This window comes from Falco rusticolus, chromosome 3, assembly GCF_015220075.1.
Source record: "Falco rusticolus isolate bFalRus1 chromosome 3, bFalRus1.pri, whole genome shotgun sequence".
Taxonomy (NCBI): Eukaryota; Metazoa; Chordata; class Aves; order Falconiformes; family Falconidae; genus Falco; species Falco rusticolus.
In genome coordinates this window covers 44,706,200-44,724,714 of record NC_051189.1, presented here as the reverse complement: position 1 = coordinate 44,724,714, position 18,515 = coordinate 44,706,200, and the positions used below count along the sequence as shown (strand labels likewise).

The 18,515-nt window shown below is 41.7% G+C and overlaps 1 protein-coding gene across 8 annotated transcripts in view; it reads left to right on the top strand.

The window, feature by feature from the left end:
* The window catches only part of CHD7 (chromodomain helicase DNA binding protein 7), a 132,405-nt gene extending 125,784 nt beyond the window's left edge, over positions 1 to 6,621 (top strand). For all 8 annotated transcript variants that reach the window (XM_037379561.1, XM_037379558.1, XM_037379560.1 and 5 more), the window contains 6 exons: positions 1,146 to 1,373; positions 1,577 to 2,020; positions 2,581 to 2,802; positions 3,218 to 3,358; positions 3,826 to 3,930; positions 4,726 to 6,621. In XM_037379561.1, the coding sequence (XP_037235458.1) occupies positions 1,146 to 1,373; positions 1,577 to 2,020; positions 2,581 to 2,802; positions 3,218 to 3,358; positions 3,826 to 3,930; positions 4,726 to 5,679 (2,094 nt within the window). In that variant the 3' untranslated portion in view covers positions 5,680 to 6,621. The remainder of the gene's footprint in view (positions 1 to 1,145; positions 1,374 to 1,576; positions 2,021 to 2,580; positions 2,803 to 3,217; positions 3,359 to 3,825; positions 3,931 to 4,725) is intronic.
* Positions 6,622 to 18,515: the final 11,894 nt, after the last annotated feature.

Below are 18,515 nucleotides of genomic sequence, written 5' to 3'. Positions count from 1 at the left end.
GCAGCAGTTTTAGATAGGATAAAGCTATATCTTATTTTGGTAACTATGCAGAAAATTATCTAATACAAAATGATTTTTAAAATACGAAACTGTAAACTCGTAATAAATCCACACATAATTTAGTACTCTCCTTTGCAGTAAGGGGAGAGAGAGAAATAAAGTAGTAATAGTCTTAAGCTTACTAATCACCATAACAGGGCCATCTGGTTTGGGATGGGGGAGCAGGGCGGGGGGACCTTGCTCTTAATAGGCTTATTCCTGGGGAAAGCAAGCAGTCTGTTGCAGCTGCTGAGGTTTGCTAGTGGCTTTTGCACAGTTTTGCTGTTCAGGAAGCTAACTGATGCTCATATTCCCTAACCAGCAGTATTTCTCAATAGTTCGGAAGTTTCTACTACTTCAGAGAGGCTAGAATAGAATGTGCTTGAATACTGAAGTAGAAGAAATCAAATGGTACTCATCTTTTTTGCTTTCAGCATGTGTTTTGGAAACATGGACTAAAATATTATTCCAGTCATAGTGTAAAAGTAAAACAAAAAATCCTTCATCTGTATAGGTTCAGTGTAAGTAGACTAATAAACATAATTAGAGATTTTTAGTGTACACGCTTCAGTGAAATTTGAAGTGATAATGGGCGTGGAATGAAAATTGACATTCATTAGATGTCCCTAGGTTGGTGCCCGTTTCATAATGTTGAACTTTATTAATAGTGACGCTAATGAGGATCTACTTCCTAGGACAGAATTGCAGATCCAGCCTCTTGGATCTCGGGAACTGCAGCTTTAAGATACTGATTGCAGATGTTTTGATTTTCCCTTCCTAACTGTTGATTTTGTTAACTACTGCAGCATAAAACAATAGTGAGTTTCTGTTAAATTTGTCAGTTAGTACATGGTTGTACAGAAAACTTGGTCTTTCTCCTTCCCCCTGATACAAATGCAGCTTTTAAATTCTAGTGATGTTTTATTCTACAAAACTGTCTGTATTAGCTTCTTCTAAGGCAGTCAGTTTATCCTGACCTGCAAGGGAATCGTTGGTTTTGAATGTGTTTCTTAAGCTGTGGAAACTGGACTCTGTTGTTATACTTATTTGAGTTTAAAAGGCAACATTCACACTGAAGGTTCATTACATACTTTTCCTTTATGCAGGACCGAGTAATGATCAACCGATTAGACAACATCTGTGAAGCAGTGCTGAAAGGGAAGTGGCCAGTAAATAGGCGCCAGATGTTTGATTTCCAGGGGCTCATACCTGGGTATACTCCAACAGCTGTGGACAGCCCTTTACAAAAAAGGAGCTTTGCAGAGCTCTCCATGGTTGGTCAAGCCAGCGTCAGTGGCAGTGAAGATGTCACTGCTTCTCCTCAGTTATCAAAGGCAAGGCTGCGTCTTTCTCACATGAAATATTTTATCTTGCGTGTGCTTCTTTTGCATAATAAAAAAAATGAAAAATAATTGAAAAGTGTTTCTTGGAATAAAATGAAGGCTTTGTTTTCAAGGTTATGTGCTTGGACTTTTATATAAATTCAGCATAGCAAACAGAGCTTTGCTTATGTTCTGAAATGCTCTTTTTTCATTAGGAAGATGCACTCAATTTATCGGTTCCACGTCAGAGGAGGAGGAGACGAAGAAAGATTGAAATTGAGGCAGAGAGAGCTGCCAAGAGGAGAAATCTTATGGAAATGGTTGCCCAGTTACGTGAGTCTCAGGTGGTCTCAGAAAATGGACAAGAAAAGGTTGTAGATTTATCAAAGGCCTCACGAGAGGCAACAAGTTCTACCTCAAATTTTTCATCTGTTACTTCAAAGTTTATCTTGCCTAATGTCTCCACACCCGTATCTGATGCCTTTAAAACTCAAATGGAGCTGCTGCAAGCAGGTCTTTCACGCACACCCACAAGGCATCTACTAAATGGCTCTTTAATAGATGGAGAACCACCCATGAAGAGGAGGAGAGGAAGGAGGAAAAATGTAGAAGGGCTTGATCTGTTATTTATGAGCAACAAACGGACATCATTGACTGTAGTAAGAGCAACCTTTTTGTCTCGTATTTGTTCTGTGTCTAGTACTTTCTGAATGTGACTTTAAAGTGTTGTTATACTCACCCCAGCAGTAATGTAGTTTTTACCTTTGTGTTTAGAGCTGTTACTTTATTTGAAACAAACAAAATGTTGTTCACATCAAGTTTCTACTCTAGTGAATTGTAGCTGAGTTTTAAGTAGCTCGTACTTCCAAAGACTTTTTTTTTTTTTTAATACAAAACATAAAATATATGCATAACATATTTGGAGGCTTAAGTATGTCTTTCTTACTGTGTAGAAAAAGGAAGGTCCTGGGGGCCACTAACTGGAAATGCACGAAAACTGCTTTCTCTTTAGCTTGTATGTTCTTTAATGTTCAAGCATGCTAAATTTACAAAACTCCCTAATGCAGTGGTATTGCTTTACATAGTATGAATATTTAAACCCCATTAACTCTTGCATATGCAAAATCTCCGTGAGCGTTTAGCTTCAGTCCCTGCAATTGTTTCTCCCAGGTAACTGTTCCCTTGAAGTGAGAATTAATACAAACATTAATGTTTTCAGGAGGATGCAGAAGTGACCAAAGCTTTTGAAGAAGATATGGAAGCCCTACCAGCAAGGAACATTCCATCTCCTGGTCAATTGGACCCAGACACTCGCATCCCTGTAATCAATCTAGAGGATGGGACCAGGCTGGTGGGAGAGGATGCTCCTAAAAACAAGGATTTAGTTGAATGGCTTAAACTGCATCCTACTTACACTGTAGATATGCCGAGTTATGTACCAGTAAGTATGTGATTCTAAAAGTGTTGTTGTGTTATATTAATACAGAAGTTAGTTTTACAGGCATCAAAATGAATTTCCTCACATTGGGCATAGTCATTGGATTTTGTAACTATTGGTTTCCAGTAAAGGTTTTTTCTGCAGCCACACTGACTATGGTATCTAAACACCCAGGTGGCATCAGGGTGTATAGGTTGCTTTACCTTTCTTAATATTTGTATATAACAATGTGTGTTAGTACGCTGTTTGTGTCAAGTTCTGCAGAATTGCTTCATCTGATAAGAAAAAAAAGTCTCTGAGATAATCTGATGGTAAAGTAAGTGGCCCCTTAAAGGTGTTGTGAGAAGGGGTTCCATGCTTGGTGATTTTTGTCAAGAAAATGTAAAACTAAAAGCAATGTATTTCTGTTTTTTTCCAGAAGAGTGCAGATGTGCTGTTTTCCCCATTTCAGAAGCCGAAACAAAAACGACACAGGTGTCGAAACCCTAATAAACTGGATATAAACACCTTGACAGGAGAAGAAAGGGTACCTGTTGTAAATAAGCGAAATGGAAAGAAGGTAAAAATTAAGTTAGTGGATGTCTTTGCGTGTGGAAACCACATTTTCTACTCCAAGGTTTCTTTTTAAAAGTTTAGTAATTCGGCACCAGCAGTTATCCTTACTGGAATGTACCACCCAGTTCCTTTAATTCCTTCTTTGCTCTTCTGTTACCTTTATATTAAACACTTGAGTGAATAACAGTTTTTGAAACTGTACAGTTTTTCTTTTTAACATCTTTCCCCTATATCAGGCACACGTTTCATTACTAGCCCTGCCTAAGCTGCAGCATTTTACAGTCTTTTTAAAAACATGATCTTCTGAATTCTAGTAGTATTAGCTGGTCTCCATGTAGTTTTCCACAGTCTGAACTGAAAGTCTTTACTCACATCCTTCAGAAATGAAAGTGTACAGATAGAAAATGTCCATATAAATAGCTGTTTGTTTTTCTTTTGTTTTTGAAGTATTAACCTTGTCTTTTGCATTAGATGGGTGGAGCTATGGCCCCTCCAATGAAGGACTTGCCGAGATGGCTGGAAGAAAATCCTGAATTTGCTGTTGCTCCAGATTGGACTGACATTGTTAAACAGTCTGTAAGTGAAGCTTTCATTCCATGCTTCATTGTAGATTATAGCACAGAAAAGTGGAAGGCTGTGTAAATTGATGATTAAGTCTTTATCTCATAGCTGGTTTTGAGCTGAGGAAGTGTAGTGTCTGGGTGGGAGTTACCCAATTTAGGGGGAATGGGGATAGGAGGCTGCTGCAGAGTGGGATTGAAGTACACTCAAAAAATCGGCTACAGTGAGGCAGTCTTCAGCATTTGTTTGGTTGGTTTTTTTTTTCTGATAAGCAACAATCATTAATAAACACAGGTATTCATTCATTAGAAACTTAAGAAAATATTTGTCATATTCATAACAGAAATAAATTTATCATCTTTGTAACAGGCAGCATCAAAGGATTAGGTTTTCTGCCTTTTATTTTACATCAGTTGTTTGGAAATAAAAGGAAAAAATTCTGCAAATACTTACTTTAATAAAATATTACTATACTGAAGTTCAGTATGAGGTACAAAGGTATAGATTCATAATTGCATTGTGTCAGGGTGTGTATTTTTTAATGAAGCTACAGAGTTTCAGCATGTGCTGTTTTACTGTTGTGTTTAAATGTAAAAAGCCTATGACTTCCCTTTCTTCAATTTTTCTTAGATGTTCTACTGCCATTCACTTTAGTAGCTGGCTAGTTGTGACTTGCCAGGGTTGAAAAACAAACCACTGTTGGAGTATGCTGAAATCCCCTTCTGTTTCTTCCATTGTCATCAGTTTACTGTTGAAAGCTATAAAAGCTACTGGAGAATAAAGCTTGTTTTTTCGCATCTCCTTTTCCAGGGTTTTGTTCCAGAGTCCATGTTTGACCGTCTTCTCACTGGACCTGTTGTGAGGGAGGAAGGAGCAAGCAGAAGAGGAAGAAGGCCAAAAAGTGAAATTGCCAAAGCAGCTGCAGCAGCTGCTGCTGTAGCATCAACATCGGGAATCAACCCACTACTAATGAACAGTCTGTTTGCTGGAATGGACCTCACAAGCCTCCAGAACCTACAGAACCTGCAGTCTCTCCAGCTCGCAGGCCTCATGGGCTTCCCACCAGGGCTAGCAACAGCTGCTGCTGCTGGAGGGGACGCTAAAAATCCGGCTGCCATGTTGCCTCTGATGTTGCCAGGGATGGCAGGATTGCCCAACATGTTTGGACTAGGCGGATTGTTGAATAACCCGATAACGGCTACTACTGGAAATGCCACTACTGCTTCCGGTCAAGGAGAGACTGAAGATGGTGCTTCAAAAGCTGAAGAGAAGAAAAATGAGAATGAAGAGGAGAACAAAGACTCTGAGAAAAGCACAGACACTGTTTCTGCTACTGACTCTGCAAATGGATCTGTCAGTGCTGCTACTGCAGTGACTACTGCCACTGCCACCACTACCACCACCACCAACACTGGATTGCCCACAAACCCTCTGGCCTTCAATCCTTTCCTGCTGTCTACCATGGCTCCTGGCCTCTTCTATCCATCTATGTTTCTACCTCCAGGACTGGGAGGATTGACTCTGCCCGGTTTCCCAGCACTAGCAGGACTTCAGAACACAGTGGGCTCCAATGAAGAGAAGGCTACTGACAAAACTGAAGGAACTGCCTTTAAAGATGAAGAAAATCTCGAAGGCAGTGATGCAGAGGAGAGCCTTGATAAAACTGCAGATTCCTCCGTTTTAGAAGATGAAATAGCACAGGGTGAAGAATTAGACTCACTTGATGGGGGGGAAGAAATAGAAAACAATGAAAATGATGAATAACCAGTACCAGTTACAGCTAAAGTGTTTTAAACTTTTGACAAGTGGTAGTCCTACTGTTTACACTCACAGTTAATGTCCATACTTAGTTTTTATAAGCTGTTCTGTAACATAGTGTAGCAAAAAAAAAGTTCAAGTCATGTTATACAGATGTGTCAAAAGGTATCTTGGTCATTAAGTATTGTGCAGTGCATTATTTATTATCCCTAGGAGAGATGAAATTTGAGAGGTGATCATGTCTTTTTAAGGAAATTGACATAATGCTCTGCTTTTTTTTTTTCTTTTGGTACCATTGGTATTATGAATTACGCAGCAATTTGTGATGAAGTGGCACTAATAGAAGGAAGTGCTGCTTAAAGGAAGGATGAAGTTATATATTTAATTTTTTTTTTTTTTTTTTTTTGCTGTGAAGGTCAAGATGAAATTTAACCATACATATCGTACTCGCGCTTCATTTTGACTGTATGGGAGTTCACCCACTCACATGTGCGCACACACCCCCACACACACACTCTCTCTGACAATCTTCATGATAGTGTGAATGTCTCTGTCTGGAGACGCAGCAATAATAAGGCAGCTGTTGAATGTGAAGAGTACCTTTTGGAAATTAGCCCACGGAGAAGGTTCTTACAGGATAAAGCTACAGTTTAATCGTCTCGTGATCTTGTAATGCACTGGTATAAACAAAAAGAAAAAAATCAGGTACCTTTTTTAAATTAAAGGACTTTGTTACTTTAGCCACAAAGCTAAACAGCATTACCTCAACTCTAAACTAGCCTTGAAGTTTACAGACATGACTTTGTAAATGTATTGTTTTTCTTTGTTGTGATGTCTTTTTATTTTTTTTCTTTGGAAACTGCTATCATGTAAGATAAGATGTAAATTGCTGCCAACTGTAGTAATGATGCTTTTAATAAAAGTGACCCATGATATGCAGAGATGTAATTATAGAATGTAGTGTTTAGAGACATCAGAACTGGTGTTTGCTTTCTGTATTTGCATTGTGGCTTTTTTATAGCATTTTCCTGCTATATTCTTTATAGATTAGTGGCTGTAAATGCTGAACTGATCGTCTTCAAGGGACTAGGCAGGAAGAGAAACCATGAATTACCTTCATATTTTCCACTCTGAGTAAGTCTACAGAAACGCACACTAAAACCCCTACTTTACTCCTTCAAAGGGGCATGAGAGACTGAGAATACTTTAAAATGTGTTCAGCATGTGATAATGTGGTACACTAAAGAACAAAAGGGCAAAAGAAAAATGAGGCTTTAATAGGCACAATATCTAGGTCATTTATCCTTGGTTAATGGGTAGAAAAACACAATGCTGTAATGACAGCAAGGGATACAAAGGCTCTGTGGTATCCTGTAGACCAGAGCTTGTGATGCCAGAAACCACTGTGTCAAACAACCTACATGAAACTAAAACTGACCCACTTTTCATAAAAAACAGTGTCTCTTTTGGAGAGCTACAGATTTGTACCCTTTTGTGACCTTTTGATATTCGAGATAATGTATCATTTGAGAACTTCTGTTTTCACAGTGTTGTCACCTTGGCACACATGTACACAACCATCTCGAGAGTGAGGATGAAAGGTTAGATTTTCAGTGGAGTACATGAAAAATTAGCTATTTGAGTTGCCAGCTGTGGGTGGACCCCCGTCTTAGGACTGATGTTATCTGTGCTTTTGGAATGCTGGAGAGCTCTAAACCTCACTCTTCTGTCCACTGTGAATTTACACAAGAGCTCAAATGGGCAAGTGTTGCAAGGCCAAAATTTGGTCCTGAGGGGGGAGGCATATGAAAAAGGGGTGATCTATGGCCTGAAAAGAGCATTTTGGGAACGATGAAAGTAGGTGAGAAATGAAGGCTTAGGAAGTGGATTTTGTGTGAATGAATCACAGGCACGCACTGTCGAAGTGAATAGATGTCAGGATGTCTTGTACTGCCTCTTAAATAGATCATACAGAGTTAATGAAGGTCAGGAAGGATTCCCCCCGCCATGTACATCACTGAACAGTTGACGAGGTGCGTTATTCCTGCCTCTTTCTAAAACATCACATGTAGACCACGTCAAAAAGCAAGAGGCTGAAAGCCAAGGTACATTAACTTGATCAGGTGTGTTACATACTCTGTTGAATTCATTCAAGCTGTTACTTAAATTTCTCGTCTTTTTCTTATTTATATATATTTTTCTTATTTATAGAGCTGCCACTGTAAAAGTTGGTAGGTGCTTCCTGTTGTGTATATTGCATATGCTGGCACCCAATAGCTTTTTTTTTTTTTTTTTTTTTATAATTCAGTTTTATAATTCCCAGCAAAGCTTTACACAGACTAATGATATCCCTTGGGAGGGCCCTTTTTAATTGGCAAGACTAGAAATTGTATTGTTAAATGCTACACTAACCTCCTTTCTCCTCTGTTGAAATTGTTGAAATGAGGGGGAAATTCTGGTAACTGCCTATTTCTGCCTGTAGGTTTTTGGCACAGAAACATCCAAGTCATGACGTAGGGTGTCCAAGCGACAAACAAGTGCATCTTGCCCTATTGTAAGTGTTCCTTCTTAATGGTATTACTCATTTGCCTTTCCTAATCGAAGAAAAAATGAAACTGGAGAGCTGCTGCAACAGAACAAATGCCATGGTAATGGGGGAGCCTCTGTACTCTTGACTGTGTTTCTGAACAGCCTTGCTTCCTGCAAGCCAGACAGACCACTCACCTGTTGAAAAGGTGACATTTGATTTTTTTGGAAGGGATATGGGCCCCTGGTATGAAAAATGAAGTGGGGGGATTGCCATCTAATGTCCGAGAAATGTATTACATGAAAATATGAAGGTTTTTCTTTGATTTGACACAGAGTTTTTACATGTTAATTATTGCAAAGATTCTTATGGAGTTTTAAAGTGTGTCTAAATGAATAAAAGCTTACGTGAGTAAGATGCTTAGATCAGATACTATTCTGCACTTGATTCACCTCTGGAGCACCCTTTTTGTCTGTCTCTCCAAGAAACCTGGTTTTTGTTACCAGCCATTTTTGCTGGACCTCCTAATGGTCACAGAAATGTTAATGGGGTTATCAAGGAATACAAATTACTTTTGTTGTTGTTGTTGCTTTCAAGAAGAAAGTACCTGTGTCAAAGTACAGCAATGGTATGCTTGCTACCACAGACCTTTTCTGTGTGCATGGTGTGCAGTCCTGCCAAGGCAAACAACAAAACAACAGATCTGCTCAGGCTATTAAAGACATATTTTTAAGAACTGGACTGTAAAGGAGAACCAGTTCAAGCGTGAGTGTTGAATACTCACTGATGAAATAGTGGACAAATCCCTAAACTAGTTCCAGTTATCTTCTGCAGGCTTTGGTCTCTTGTTTCATATCAATGTCAATGTCAAAGTGTACTGAATATTGGAATAACAGATGCTGCTTTTGTTGAGGACCTTTGGCATTTAGTACAGAAAAACAACCATTTGAGAGAGGCTTAAGATTTGGGGGCAGAGGCAGGTAATAGACTATATTATTATTATTAAGCTTCCCCTTTAATTTTGTATTGCACACAAAACTGCTTGGGACATTTAGGACTCCTGTTGCTCGGCACCACACAGCTCAGCTACTTCTGAATCCTTAATGTTGGGGCCGGGGATCCGGTAATTTCAGGGCATCTGAGGGCACTCTGTCCTGCTGCCTACAAACTTCCCTGGGGGCCTGAAAGGTGCCAGCCTGTGACTGTTTTCTGACACACACCCTCAATGGGAGGGGGTACTGGCTGCAGGTTTTGCAGTACATGCTGTGTGAATAACCTGTTGTACCCCTCTTTGGCTTCAAGTGACCGTGCTTTGGAGAGACCTGAACTTGGCTTCTTACCTAGAGAGATGATGGTTCAGGCATCCATTCTAATCACTAGCTTGAGTCAGCTGTTCTGAGGAAAATACATGAAGGAAATGACATTTTCAGGACCGCCAGCTGCTGTGATCAAAGTTCGATGGGAGATTCGGAAGCAGTTGAAAACCTCCTTCCAGCTCAGTCTGCATGCAGCTTTAGGTAATAGATTTGATGCAAAATACTAAATATGTAGGATAACAGGAACTATAGTGCAAAAGTATATTTTCTAAAGGGGGATAAATTCGTGTCACTGAATGGTTCTGTTTGTCTAACTTTTATCGATTGCTGCCAGCACTAGTAAAACTATTGAATCTTAATTGTTTGAGCCATTTGTGTTGCAGTAGCTCAATACTGGTAGTTTCCAATCTGTTACTTGTGCTTCCTCAGTCTTTGCTTAAAAAATTTTAAGCAATCGGTGATAGCTGCAAGTCAGAGACTTCATTAAATCCTGGTAATTGTAGTCAACGTGAAAAACAAAAACCCGTCCCACCCATTTAGAAAGTTTGCTCGGAGTGTGTGGATGCAAGCATTGTTAATTGGGGTCTCACCAGAGAAGCTCCTTTTTTTCTTTCAGTTCAAACTTTTTATACATGAGCCTTATTAACCTAAGGGGCAATACAGAGATGGTGAACCATGGATTCATCAGTCTTTTGGGCAGTAGCATCCGTAAACAAATGGCAGGCAAACTGTAAGCTTTAAAATGTCTAGTAACAGTGTGCTCCGCAGGCAGGAAGTGGTCAGCTGTGATACCAGCGCTTTTGCAGTTCTCTTCTTGGACGATGCTTTGACCTTCCAGTTTTTGGGAAGTCTGGGAACCTGTGGGTTTCGCAGGCGTAGGAGTTGGGATCAGCATCCGCCAGGTCTGTGCTATCGGTCTCCTCCCACAGGGCTTCTGCTATTGTTGCGCCTGGGGAAGGATTTGCATGTCTGTGAGCGAAGAGCTAATGTTAGCTCCCTCTGCTCAGAGGCCCTGCAAGGAAACTCCATGATCCTTCCCTTTTTTTTTTTTTCTTTACCTTTTTTTTTTTTTTTTCCTAAGGGCTAGTAGAAAATAAGAGGCAGCCATTGTATTTCACTGCAGTGGCATTGTTCTGCACCAGACAAAGATGGCATATTTCTCCAAATCCATAGTTTCTGCTCCTTCAGCCATGGCTGGCTACTGATGAGCAGCTGTGCAGACTCTGAATAGCCTAAGGCATTTCCTAAAACCTTTAAAAATATGAATTTTCCTCAAGCATGTGCCAAACCCCTCCCAAAACTATGCGGCAGGAGAAGGAAAGCAAAGCTTTTGCTCTTTGTCCAGCATGTGTTTTCCTAAAATCAAACTTTCAAGCCATGCCCACTTTCAGAAAATGCATGTAAGTTCTCACAAACATATCAGTTGATTCCTGAATGACTTATATAAAACCTGTTCAGAAGAATATTTTAAAAGAAGAAATGGATTTTTATGTTTTCTTTAAGAATTTTTGTGAAGGAAAGAGGTGAAGGGTTTAAACTAAGCTGTATGATTGTGTTTTATGAACCAGACAGGTGCTTGTAATAACTAGTTGAAGAAAATGTTAAAAATTAGTCCTGTTCCTCATCTGCCATGCATCTGACATTTCCAAAATATCATTTTGGGCTGTCACTGTGAGAACATGCTTTTTCTTCCCAGTCGTCTTCAAGTTCTTCTCAACCAGACTGGCCATCTTCTGCTGTCTCAGTCTGCAGCAGGCTTGCCATCTGCTATATGGCTAATCAATTCACAAAGGTGCTGCTGGGCAGTGCAGACTCCCTGTCCTCTGCCAATATTTTCTGGAAGTTGTCAAACATAGCTGAATTTGTTCTCAGCTGTCACAATCATCGCATTGATTCCAGCTTGTAGCACTCCAGTGACCAGTGGGGTATGTGCATTGTTTCACAAGCAGCGTTTGCTCTTTTGTGCCCATTTGATTAGGCTGCAGCTATCGCTGGAGTCTGGGGCAGCATGTGTCTCGGGCTGCAGGTAAAAGGTGCCCTTTTACTGTTCTAAGCTGCCTACTCGCAAGTTTGAAGGGTAAGCCTGTGGGCGAATCGGCAGACCAGGACTCCAGATTCAATTTCTAATTCTGTCTGCTTCCCCCAGGCAGTTGCTTTAATTGCGGTTTCCAGTCTTTAGAATGGAGAATGATTCTTGCCTTCTTCACAGAGATGTTGTGAGACTAATGTTAGCAACAATCATGTGGTACTGAGGCCACCCTGATTAGGACTGCCTGGGTAAGAGACTTCAGCTCATCCTTGAAGATGACAATCTTCATTACATATCAGGCTGTCATTCTGCAGCCCCCCTCAATCAACTGCTGCCACTGTACGATGGCAAACCTGCTACCCTGCTGTGAGATACCAGATCTGTCAGCGTCTTTCTGCTGTCTCCTGCTTCCACGGAAAACCGCGTGCCAGGCTTTGGGTCTCACTTCTCGCTGTCCTGTTGAGCCCTGCTTTTAGGACTGCAGCTATTGCTTCAGCTGTGCAACTTGCTACTACTCGACCTTGGGTGCGTTTTCTGTTTTGACTGTGTAGTACATCATAGAAATGTGAACATAAATCAGTACGCTGACTTCTTCAGGAGGAGGGTTGGTTGTCGCTCATGTTTCTTTAATGCTCCTTTGGCCATACCTGGATCTGATGATGGAGCCACTTCACCTGACTAATGCTGTTAACCAAAGCTGCGTGTTCAGACACTGGTTTTAAGCAGCAGGATTCACGTCATTACAGCTTCATGCTCTCCTCGTAAGGCTTCTGCTTTACACGCTGCTCTGCTGATGGGGCTAATCTGAATTTAAGATGCTAGATTGCTGAAGCTTTAGTATACTTCAAACCCATGGCTTCTCTTTCTCCTTGGTCATGCAGGAATCCTGGGAGGTCCTCCCCTAGTTCTTCCTTGGCTTTGTTTACAGCTGCCTCAATAAGGGAGCTCATGGATACATTTGGGACAGGCAGAGAGATGGTAATATCCATGTTTTTTTCCAGCCTTGTCTGCTTTCTGTCAGATAGCAGGAAGTTATTAGCTGACGTTTCCAGTGTCCACGGGTCTTTTAGCAAAAATTCATAGCTTTAAAAAGGCCTGAAGTCCAGCTTTCCAAGTACCAGTTCCTACCAAGGAGCACCTTCTGTCATTGGCGCTGTACAACTGCACCAAAAATGAGCATTCAGGAAAAGAAAAAGGCATCTGCTGGCTTTAAACACTCAGTGTTTCACTTGAGCAAGCCTTTTCATTGCCCTATTAGTTTCCCTTGCCACATGAAGAGCTGCCATCATTTCTTACCTACTGTATATTTATATTTAATCCACAGGAAAAAAGCAATTTTCTAGAAGCCACAAGAGGCAAGCTCCAAAAGATCTTTCAGCCTGTTTTCGGTACGTGCTGCTAAATACCTCATGTTTGTCAGCTCTTCTTGGCACCCTTTCTGTGTAACAGCCTCTAATGAATTTGGATTAGCTTCTCTGCTGATGGCTAGTAGGGATCACGCTATGCAGTAACAGCCCTTGAATATGTGCAGAATTTGACTGCAACCATTGCAGAGGTGGATGTTTTTAACCTGGATTTGGAACAGGATTTGCCAAACTGTTTTCATCAGATTTCATTGTATACAAGCTAAAGGATGAGTGGGCTTTCTTGTGCACTGTTTAATGAAGTCTTCCTAAAGCAGTTGCAAGTTGGCACACGAAGAGGATCTTGACTAAATTGGAACAAATTACACTTCTCCGCCATGTGCTTCATTTATTCCTCATGGAGAGGTAGCTATTTGGATCTCTCCTTAGGTCTTACACCTGTGGCGACCCAAGCAACATTTGCATGCAGTGGTATCAGGTTTTCTTGTGGAACTTTACTGTTTGCACTACAGAAAAAATCTGCAACTGATTGTGGAGCTGGTTTTCATGCTTGTCTTCACTCCTTCTGATAGGTGAGGGCAAAAAGCAAATTAAATCTGCACTGATCTCTCTGATGACCAGTGTGCAATAGGGTTGTCTGCTGTTTGTAGCAAACAAGAATTGTCATGGGGAAAATCAGAACCAGGAGTTCTGGGGAGAATGTGGAGATTTCTTTGGGAATACTTTGATTTCCCTTCCTGATTCAAGGTGGCAGTGATGCCCTTCCAGCACAAGGTGAAGACTGAAGGGGTACGTGGCGGATGCAGTGAAGGGGTCCTTGATGGAGCCTTCCTTGTATTGGTGCACTTTGGTAATGGAGACTAGAGGAAGGGCTGGGAGAGCTTCCCTCATCAACTCTGTCATCCTGGGGAAAATGCACGGACAAGGCTGGCACAAGAAGGCTCTCTCCCCATCCCATCCTGGACAGGGTTTCTGACAGAGAAGCCTCAGGAGGGAGGGGACCTAGACGTGACAAAATCCTCTCATAACCTATCAGAAAAGAATGTTTTTGTCTGCAAGATGATACATTACTGGTATTAATCAGTAGCAAAATGCAGGGCTTTCCCTCATGATTCCCTTCGCCTGCCATCAGACACTCAACCCTGGACAGGAGCAGTTAAAGCCTCCCTGCAAAATGTGTGTAGGATGGGAACATGCGGCACAAGCTTCCCGGTGCTCAGTAGATTGGTGCTGGGTAGTTTTCCATTATGGAGCACGTTTTTAGCTGGTGCGGGCTGTATATATGTACTTGACTGTTGGGAGGATGGAAAAGGTAAGGACACCATCCTGAAGCCCAAAATGTTACCAGGCCACCTACTCCCTCTGGACTAACTCTCCATGTTCCTTGAGGTCCTGGCCAGCAGATTTAGTGGTTTTTACAAGCTCATTTTCAAGTTCTGGTTTTATGTCCTGTTTTATGGTATGTTTATTCCCTTTGGTTTTATTACTGGTTTACAGTTGTACAATTCTTGTTTGCTGGTTATCTACAGCTATCATCCCCACAGCTAAAGTGCTAACGGCAGCTACTGAAATCCCAGTAGCAATGGATGTAACGCCACATGTAGCAGAGGAATCTACAACTGGGAAAACTCTGCTCCTTTTGATATTTTTGCAAGTTTGAGTCCTGGCCCCCATAGAAATAAAGGCATAAAGCTAAAAATTAAAATCTCACCCCCAAATACAGGCAAACTGACCACTCTGAATTTGTTTTGGAATCACATTTGACTCTGAGAAACCAGCCAGGCTGTGCACAAGTAATTCAGGAAGATATAAATGGCTACATTATAATGAGCAGACACCTTTTTTAAGCATGATCTATGTTTTTAAGAAAATTCATTACAATAAGTCTTACAATACCAAGCTCTTCAATGAATTTTTCATGTCTGCATACCAAGATATATATAAAATGATCATAATCATACACCTTTGGGGCAATGCTGAGCACCAGCTGTTTCACTGATGATTTATAGGTTGCCACGTTCAAGGTTAATAATCAGGAGAAACAGGTTACAGTATGCAATGTATTTATGTCAGGTTAGAAGTTCAGTAGTGAGGATATGATGTTAGGATGATATGTGCCGTTTTAATTAGCTACATCCCAGTTTTCTGGAAAATCAAATGCAACCACTTTCCAAAGGTAAAAATCTGTGAAAAGTTACCAGTGCTAATTTTTATTTCAACTCCGCTGAAATTAAATCAGCAAAATATTCTCTTTGTCTCATCTGAAATCTGCACGCAAACTGCCTAAGTGGTCAATTCATAATAAAAATTCAGTACTGAGGTGGATGGAGATTTTCCCAGGATAGAGAGCAGGATGGTTTAAACTGCAAATGCAGTGGCACTCCGTGCCTTGTGAGCTGCCTTACATTGCAGCCCAACCCATTAAGATAAGGCATTACAGCCTGTCAGTGTACAAGCCTTGAAGCAGCAATGGAGATGGCGGTCACGGGACATCAGCCCGTGCAGCCGCCCCAGCAGCTGGTAGGGGCATTGCTGACGGCTGTGGTTGTTTCCTCCCCGGTTCCAGCTACATCCATGAGTCCTCCTGCAAGAGGACATTTCTAACTGTGTTACTGCCAGGATCTGCTCTTCTGTGCAAGATGTTTACTTTAAACAACAAAAGAGAAAGGCTTGGAGTCAACAATCGATGCTACGGGCCTTTTTTTAAGTTTCTGAATAGTTACCCCTTGGCGTAACTAGAGAACCGCCTGCAAACTGACAAGCCTAGAGCCCAGCAACATGGAAAAACCTCTGCCTCCACCTCAACAGAGAAATTTTTAGCACTGGAGTTTTCTGACACAAGCAAAAGGTGCAAGCTTTTCTACTAAGGCCTGGGGAGCTTTAGCTGCTTGCAAACACCAGCATCCCTGAGCAGGGCCTCAGAGCATTGTCATCGCATTGCACTGCTTTGCAAAAACCTTTGCTGCTTCCGTTCAGCTTTCCTGAGCTCCCTCAAAGCTGAATGCTCGTTCCCAGAAGTCAGCAGCTTTCTCCACCCGGTGCTGTGATTATATTCACAACAGGGAACTCCAAATAAGATGAGGAAAGGGGCTAATTCATTTCAGAAAGATGGCTTTAAATCTCACCAGATTCAGCAATAGCAGACTCATCTTTGGATGAAAACAGTTGATCCGTCCTATCTTTGCATTTTCAGCTGCATTTGCCCACCAGACTGGGAGTGATGGGAGGTGTGCTGGTGCCGGGGTACCAGCCCTGATGGTCAGGCTTCACGCCCTCAAATTGCTGCATCCAGCTCTTCCTCAAGGACTGATCTGTGTCTTAGTGGGATTTGAGTCTTGGACCACCATGAGCCCTGAGGATTTCCTTGGTGCTGAGATGCTACGTGCAGCAACATTCCTTGCGCACAGACCCCCACTGCATGCTTTGACTGTTGGAAGTCGTGCATTCAAGGCCTGCCTCCACTTCCCGCTGTGCATTCATGTATGCTAAACAACCTGTTGAACTTATAATAACGAACGCAGCCTGCCCTCTAAACAAATGGGAAGAGGCATAATAAAATCACCAGAGAGAGGGCAAGGAATAGGACACAGATGAGATTTCATTCTCATAAATTGCCTCTCTATTACACTTGGAGTATATTCACAATAGGGAACTCCAAATAAGATGAGAAAAGGGGCTAATTCATTTCACGAGGACGGCTTTAAATCTCAGCCTATACCCATGCTAGAAAATTAATTACTGCTATGATGAATGAAAGGAGAAGTTATACCAGTAATGAACATCACCATATCCTGCTTTCTTAGCCCAATAAAATTTTCTTTAACTGAGCAGTGGCATTCATAAATGTCAGCAAAGCAAAACGTGAAGATAATAGGACACGTTGACCTGGGTGCAGGTAGTGGTGCCTGTGGGTATGGGAAAAGCTGGTGGAGCCCTTACATGTTTGCGTGTAATTTTAAAAGGCCAAGCTGTCTTAGGCTTTTCACAGAATGACTGATCAGGCAGTGGAGAAATAGCCAATAAAAATGGGTGATATAAACATTATTAGTGAGAGTTGTGGTTTGTGGTGGAGGGAGTTGGAATCCCAGGGTGAAAACTTGGCTGTATCAAAGATAGTAGTAAAACTCATCATGTCTCTGGATTCTGGTCTTACGGCATCCAGTTCCTAAACAAAATACCTTAAATTATGCTATTAAGTTATTAGACTGTATGCCCTAAGTTATTGCTGAAGGGCTAGTGCTCAAGCATTTTATTTCACTACTGTGTGAATGTATATTTGCCTCTCAGTGGCCTCACAGGGGCGTTTGAAGGTCTAACAAATCTGTTGCCCTAAAAGAGGGCTAACCACCCTTTAGGCTCGTCTGATCATGTTTGTTTAGCCTGTTCTTAAAGACTTTGAGAGACAGAGATCCCACAAACCATGCTCACATTTTAGCTTACTCTCCTTGCTATAGTTTTTGCCTATTCTTGTTATTCCTGTTCTCTGTGAACGTGGAGAACCAAAGAATCTCTTTTGTTTGGCAGCAGTGTTTGCTACCTTAGAAATCAGTTATCGTGTTCCTCCTCAGTCTTTTTATCTTCAGACTCACCCACAGCGGGCCCAGTCTTTCCCTGCAGGTTGTCCCTTCCAGACTGCTCCCTTCAGTTGGTCTTAAGGCAGGTCCTGGCACTGGCCGCCCTGTTTGGGCTGGGACATTCCATGTGGCCAGTTTGCTTCACCTGGGGTTCAGGTCTTCCTGTTCACACCTCCCATTACTCAGCTTTCCTCTTCTGCCATGGTGTGCCATTGTTTTGTGCTCAGCTTGTGATCCTGGGTTCCTCCAGCAGTCCCCTTGGTGGTCCCCTAGCCAGTCATCCCTCCACGTGTTATATCTGCGTAAATGCACTACTGTGCTGATTCTCATCAGACTGTATGAACGTTTCTGCACTTCGTCATTTCAAATGAAGCCCTTTTCTAAGCATGAACACTGCTGTTCAAACTATTTCATGACTCTCCGTGAAGGCATGTTCTCGGTTCCCTAGTAAACACTCTTTGCACCAGGTCCTGGGAGGCCTCGCAGAATCTGCTTTTAACCGTAATCTAAATCCTTTCCTACAGCTTTCAAGTTGATTTTCAGTTGTGTGGCAGAAGTTTGAGCTAGAGCGTGCCTCCACAATTTACTTAGGAGGATGTTTGGAAGACTGTGTCAAAAGCCTTGATAGCCTTAAGAATATCCACGAAGCCTATTACTTTACCACACAAGGAAATTAATTTGATTTGATGCAATATGTTCTTGACAAACCCATCTTGGCTGCATCTCATCTCCTTGTTCTCAAACATGTGCCTACAAACAGTTTTTTATTTTCCTGGGAAATGAAATTACGCTGACAGTGGTTTATAATCCCCAGCCCTCCTACCCCCTCGCCACTCCCCACCCCGGTGCATCCTTTTCCTTTCTCCAGCCACACTAGAGCCTCTGTGTGTTGGTGCTGTGGCAGTCTTGGGCCTGCTGCTGAAATTTCCGTCCATGCTTTCCTGTCCTCTTTTTTTTGGGGGGGTGGGTTTTTTTGTTTGTTTTGGTTTGGTTTTTGTATTCCTCCAGTGCAGTAACCCTCCCTCCCCATCC